The 6,712-nt window shown below is 38.2% G+C and overlaps 1 protein-coding gene across 1 annotated transcript in view; it reads left to right on the top strand.

Moving 5' to 3' along the window:
- The first annotated feature begins 5,518 nt into the window (after positions 1-5,518).
- LOC118734412 (endochitinase-like) overlaps positions 5,519-6,712 on the top strand; it is a 1,461-nt gene continuing 267 nt past the window's right edge. Inside the window, exons 1-3 of the mRNA XM_036464135.1 lie at positions 5,519-6,108; positions 6,171-6,294; positions 6,356-6,706. Of these exons, the coding sequence (XP_036320028.1) occupies positions 5,519-6,108; positions 6,171-6,294; positions 6,356-6,706 (1,065 nt within the window). The remainder of the gene's footprint in view (positions 6,109-6,170; positions 6,295-6,355; positions 6,707-6,712) is intronic.

Here is a 6,712-nt window from a genome sequence, read left to right as displayed (position 1 = left end):
ATGGGCGTGGCCGCGCCCACTTATGACCACATGTGTGTATCTCGGTAGTCGTTCGATCTATATGTACCAAACTCGGTATGATTATTGTGCTTGTCACATAAAAGAAGAATGTTGAATATGATGGAAATCTGACTAAAATTACGCCCACTTTTCAACAACGGTAAATTACAGAAATGCTTGAAACTTCAAAATTTCGAAATTTAAGGATGCAAATTTTAGCCAGAATTGACACCACCAACAATCCCTTGAAAATATTTAAGTAACATTATTATGGAATTTTGGAAAGTCAGCGTGATGTCGTCCACATTTATCTACGTATATAAGAATATCTCATTAAGTCTAACTGAACGTTCTATCGAAGATGCTTACCCCGAAGCGGTAGTTTTCGGAATGGTGAAAAAACTATATTGAATACTTGCGCCGCGTATTTAATGTTCGGCTCCGCTCGAACTTAGACGTTTTTACTTGCTTAATACATAATTTCGAATTTCCCTCTGGAACGTATCTGATGGACAACTAATAACATTAAAAAAACGAGAAATAATACTCCTTCAAGAATTTTTGGATTGGTAATTTTTTTAAGAAGGCATATTCAGACTACGAGTACTATGATTTGAAAACAAAAGAAGAAGAATTACCACATTCCCAAGTTTTACTCTTCATTTCTGGTACCACCGATTTCAGCACATTATTTCGATCGTAAAATTGTATACATATATTTATTAAAGTAATTTCACGCATAGAAAAGTAAATGACCCTCAACATATATTTAGTAAAACATGAAGCAATTATAAATAAATATTATACAACCACTACAAGAGATAATAAATATACATATATGTACATCTGTGCATATAAGTTTGTATGTATGTTTTTTTGTTGGTATGTATATAGTACATGTACGCATACTTGTGTATTACCACTTGTGTAGATGCTAGCGATATTAGTACATCTGCACTCGAATTTCTACAACATAACCGCAATCTCGGCAATAAATCGACACTTGAAATTGTAATTACGTACGAAAAGTTTTATTATTGAATCGATGTTACATCGAAGGAGTGTACATATCTATGTACATATTTATATACATGCAAACATGCTATATGAGTATTTGAAAATGTACAAACATACTTATTATTTAGCCCTTTATCAGAAAAAAAAAATACTATTGTACACACGCACACTCGCAACTGCCCGGAAAACATGCAACACGCGGTCGTAAAGCAATAAAAAATGCAATCAGTGAACAAGTGAACAAAAAAGTAAAAATAAAAAGAAAAATTACGAACTTATAAAACCAAACGCCACTGCGTCAAAAAAAAATTCATCGAGAAGAAGAAGACGACGATGACAAAAAAAAAACGAACCGCCAAAATGCAGTAAAAATGTTTATGATGCACATTATGAGTAATACGCCAATGAGTTGTGGCCAATAGAGCCAATGGAATGAACGCTTGGATGCCGAATGTGATGGACCCCAGTGACTGACTGAGCCGCACTGCCTGTGGATGGTGCAGTTGGGTAGCATGAAGCGATAAACACTTGACGACACAACGCCACAGGCTGTGCTGTTGCCGCAGCTGCAATGTAGCATTTGTTGCAAGTATGCTTTAATGAATTTATCTGCATGTAAAAATGCGCATATCTACTATTTAATACCAATTTTGCCAAACCACCGATGTGTGTGTGTGACGTGTTGCTGGGCACCCATCATTAGAAGTCATTAAATGCTTTCAGCAGCAATAAATAAAATACAATGCCAGCAATGGCACAATCGAAGGACGCGGGATATTTATGCATGTACACAACATTGCCACACATATTGAAATAATAATAAAACGAATGTTATCAACTGACAAAGCGGCGGACAGCAAGCAACATTCATCACACAACACCAGCAACAAGCCAGGCAACCCAGGCAACCCCGGCAACCCAGGCAACAGTTAGCAGCTGGGTTCTCTGTGGTAATGGTGATAGAGTGAACGAACATTGAATACTCTAAAGCAGCTAAGCCAAGCCAGTATTTTGCACCACCCTTCCACTAAAGTCCGCATGGCGCATTACGAATCCCAAGCGGAGTTTCGAGTGGGGTGGTGTGTAAACAAAACGCTCAACGCGTCATCAACAAAATCACTAACACCATCATTGACAGCGACATTAACGGCGGCCAGCAATGGCATTGTAGCAACCAACCAATAGGCAACAACAATATTGGCAATAACAACGAACGTTTGAACGTTTGGCTGCTGGGCTTATCGCATATCTCCCGTCGAATCATTGCAGTTGCTGCTGCTGCTGTTATTGGCCTCATCAAACGCGGCAAGCAATGAAAATAGTAAAGGCAAGAGCAACAATTGTTCTGTCATCACAACATCACTAGCAAACAATACAAATGCCAATATAACTGTACAACAACAACTTCGACACTTGGAGGTCATTGTTTAGCGAACGACTGTACTTAAATATTACTACCATGTACTAGCTTTGCTAGCCGATAGGGTTAATTTCAATTTTAAATACACTGGAAAATCAGGTGTCTTGAAAGTTACTCGAACGATAATGTCCTTTAAGGAAGAGTGTTGTTACAAAGAATTGGAAAATCTTATTTATGTATGTACAAAGGCTAGATGTCCACAGAGTTTAATCAAAGTTTGATTAAAATGACTTGACAGGGGAAATGTATTTATCTGGTTACTAAAAACATAGAACGAAGACTGTCATACCTCTCAATGTTTTCCTGACTGAAGTGAAACACTCGGCGGTAGGTGATTATGCGTTTTTCCCAACTTAAACCGATTGCTCTAAATGATCCTAAAATGGAATGTAAAAGCTTATACAGACGGCAGCGTTGATCCGGATTAACTCGGACTTAATCCGAATCAACTGCAGTTGATTCCCGAGTTGACCGAATCACTGCTGCCGTCTGTATAAGCTTTAACATAAGTAAAATAACGGCAAACCAAACGAAATATTTTTCATTTAATAACACGTCATAACACGCAGATAACAACATTTTAATTTTTCACAACGTGTCTACATACGTGGTCCTTATCCCTATAAGAGGCAACGTAAAAAAACAATTTCGAAATCTGAGCCAAAAAAGTTCTGGTCATATTCGAGTTAAAAACTCACTCGCGTTCGAATTTCTCTCAGTGATATTAAAATGGATTGTTGAGTCATCATCTTGACACATTCCAGCTAACGAAATGTTGCATGGCTTATTGCTTGGCATAATGATGGAAATTAAATTCTGTCATAAAATTCTATCCGCACACAAACAAAAAGCGTCATATAGCTTGTAGATGTGGAATTCCAACACTTTCAACAGCCACATGCCGCAAAATGGGCACAGCCGCCAAAAATAGTAAAAACAGGCTTACAAATTCTGAAAAAGAAATTACGCGGATTCATGGCAAATATCCCAAATCAAAAAATTAAAAAATTAAAAAATTTATAAAAATTTATATTTACAGACATGGAACGGACTGATGATGATCAAAATGTAATGCTTATAAAATAAGGGTTCGCCATCAATTGCCTGTCAAGCGATGAAAGTAATTCGAAAAAAATGGATGTAGTATTTGATACATTGGAATTGATTACAAATGAGAAGTGGTTCATCCATATTGTAATGCGAATGCTTGGCTTTGAAGTCGACTCTGCAGTTGGTGGCGTTCTCATGCAATCGCTTTTTCGCTGCTGGGTAGTTAAATGGAATGTGGCTAGAATGGAGCTTTACTAGCCACCTATATGTGTATGAGGCTGTATGAATGTATGTATACATGTATGAGCCCTGCAGTAAAATTTAGAGACAGTCTGACAAATCGCTTGTTCCGAACTACATACATATCTCAGAACTAGTGCAAAAGGAATGCAGAGCGGGACAGTTGAAACTTGCGGTGCAATGCTCACTACTCGTACAATACGAAAGTGGCTCAGCGAGAAGACCTCCATCCAACTCAACCATCGTTGGTTCAAATCGCGGTGGAGGCAGTTGTGAGTTTTCAAATTTAATGATTTTAAATTGTTGCGTGCAACTTACAATATTTTTTTTTTTTTTTAATAAAATATGTAACAAAAACCGAATCTGCAAAAGAAAAGAAAAAACGAAAAAACATGTCCAAAAATCGAATCTCAAAAACATTTTCTTATAAAAAAAAAAACTGTCCAAAATGGAACCAGTTAAAAATTGGTTGCAAAGTAATGCACTGTGCGACAATTGCCACCGCCAATGACATCGCCGTGTAAAACTGGACAGTTGAAAGCATTGCTTGGGTATTGAGCTAGAACTGGTACTGTCGGCAAAAGGTCTAGACTAGTCAAATTTTCTGCAGGGAGATAGCTTGGAGGCAGCGTTGCCGCGAGCTTGAAAAAAAAAGTATCAGTTGCCAAGCAGAAAAATATCAAAAAGTATCAAAAGCAAACAAGAATTTTATTTAAAAAACAAATAATAAATAAATAAAATTTTATAATTAAATTCATAGTAATAGAAAACATTTTATATTACTTGCTTTAACAAAAACAGAGAATCTGTTTCCTTACTAAAAATTGCAAAAAGTGGGTCACGTAGTATGGGTACGTTCCCTTATCTACATATTTAATTTTTTTTATTTTTAATACTTTCTTTTTAAGACTGGAATTGAAGAGATCTTTTATCATTCCACGAAAAAACAATGCAAAAACATTTTCTTATATTGTTTCTGACAGTCATTTCAACTAATTTGCTGTATCAATTTGTTTGAATCCTCTTTGGATTCCTTAACGAAGGTCGGAGGCGGTCAGTAGGTGACTGAAAATTGCGCTTGCGTGTCGGAGCCCAAATATTTTAAATTAAATCAACAATATTAAACTTTTTTTTAACATTTTCGATTTGAAGTCGGTGGGATTTGTAAAAGCTTCTTTGTCGATTTCTTACCGAAATGGCAAAGCTTGGCACTGAATCGATGGATATCACGAAAATGATCTGTTTCTCGCAGCTTCCATTTCAAATATTTATTACTTCTCTTACAAATATTCAAAAATATTTTGCAAATCGTACGGGCATATGTGTAAAAATTGTACATATATATTTATGAAATTACTTCCGGAATACTTTTTGGCAATACAGAAAAAGTGTTTGCTCGAAGAAGTAATTTTCTCGATATGAACGAGCTCCCACCAGGCTCTGTTGAGCTAATATCTTTACTCAATTAAAAACGTACGTATAATTATGAAAGTGCGATAACCAAGTCGTGATTTTGTAAAATTTTAATAACTTGTCGTGAGCGGGTGTGTATATGTATAAGAATTTAGGTGACACATTTCCAATAAAAACTTAGCGCCGGCACGCAGGAATTATCATTCGACTCCGCAGACCCACTAACATAACATGGGTAAGAACGCCAAAAAGGACACACTCAAGTCTTGCTGCAGATCAAAGAACAATTAAAAACGAATAGCTATTTGTTTCTCATTTATTCCTTTTGCTTTTTTATTTTCAGAAATTATCTCGAAAATATTGCTGCTCACTTTGACAATGGCGGTAGCGGCCATCTGCACCACAAACAGCGAACAATCAGCGCGCATTGTCTGCTACTTCACTGACTGGTCTATCTATCGGCCCGGACTAGGACGTTACGCATCCGAAAATATTCCAGCGGAGCTATGTACGCATCTGATCTACTCGTTCGTTGGAGTAAATGACACCGATTGGTCTGTGCTAGTATTGGATAGCGAAGTGGATGTCAAACAAAATGGTTTCCGTAATTTCACTCAACTGAAAGAGAAGAACGCAAACCTTAAGCTTCTAGTGGCTGTAGGAGGATGGAATGAGGGTGGTGCGAAATATTCCGAACTCGTTTCACTGGCTGAGCGGCGCCAGAGCTTCATAAGTAGTGTCGTAGAATTTTTAAACAAATACAGTTTCCATGGTTTGGACTTGGGGTGGGAGTACCCTGGCGCTACGGATCGTGATGGAACTGCTGCAGATAAAGAAAACTTTGTCTCTTTAGTGCAGGAATTGCGAACAGCTTTCGACGCTGAGGGTAAGGGTTGGGAAATAACTATAGCCGTTCCCGTGACTCAATCAAAACTTGACGATGGCTACAACGTAACTGCACTGTGCGAGTGAGTAGATTATATTATCAAATCACTGTAGAAAACTTAAGAAACGAAAACTTAAAATGTAGGCTTTTGGATGCCGTACACACAATGACCTATGATCTGCACGGCACTTGGGACGGTTTCGCTGATGTACACAGTCCGCTTTACAAGCGCGATTTCGAAACTGCAGCGTATGCAAAACTAAATGTGGTAAGTACTGTTTAGGTAATTTCGCTAGTAGGACATTAACCTTGGAATTCCCCATCCGTAGCATGACGCTCTTGCACTATGGGAGGATTCGGGCTGTCCCGCAAATAAATTAGTGGTCGGTGTGCCATTCTATGGTCGCAGTTTTACACTCAGCGCATCCAACCATAACTACTCCCTCGGCACTACCATCACTGGCGCGGGCGATGCAGGAGCTTACACTCAAGAAGCCGGTTTCCTAGCCTATTACGAAATCTGTACCCAGGTGCAAAATGCCTCCTTGGGATGGACCGTTGAATGGGATGATGAAGGAAAGGTACCCTACGCGTACAAGGACACTCAATGGGTTGGCTACGAAAACGAGGAATCGGTGCAAATTAAAATGGACTTTATCAAGGAAAAGGGCTATGCTGGCGCCATG

Source organism: Rhagoletis pomonella, unplaced genomic scaffold (genome assembly GCF_013731165.1).
Source record: "Rhagoletis pomonella isolate Grant_MI unplaced genomic scaffold, Rhpom_1.0 Rhpom_scaffold_00002, whole genome shotgun sequence".
Lineage (NCBI taxonomy): Eukaryota > Metazoa > Arthropoda > Insecta > Diptera > Tephritidae > Rhagoletis > Rhagoletis pomonella.
Note: the sequence above shows the minus strand (reverse complement) of the source record. Positions and strands in the feature narration are given on the sequence as shown.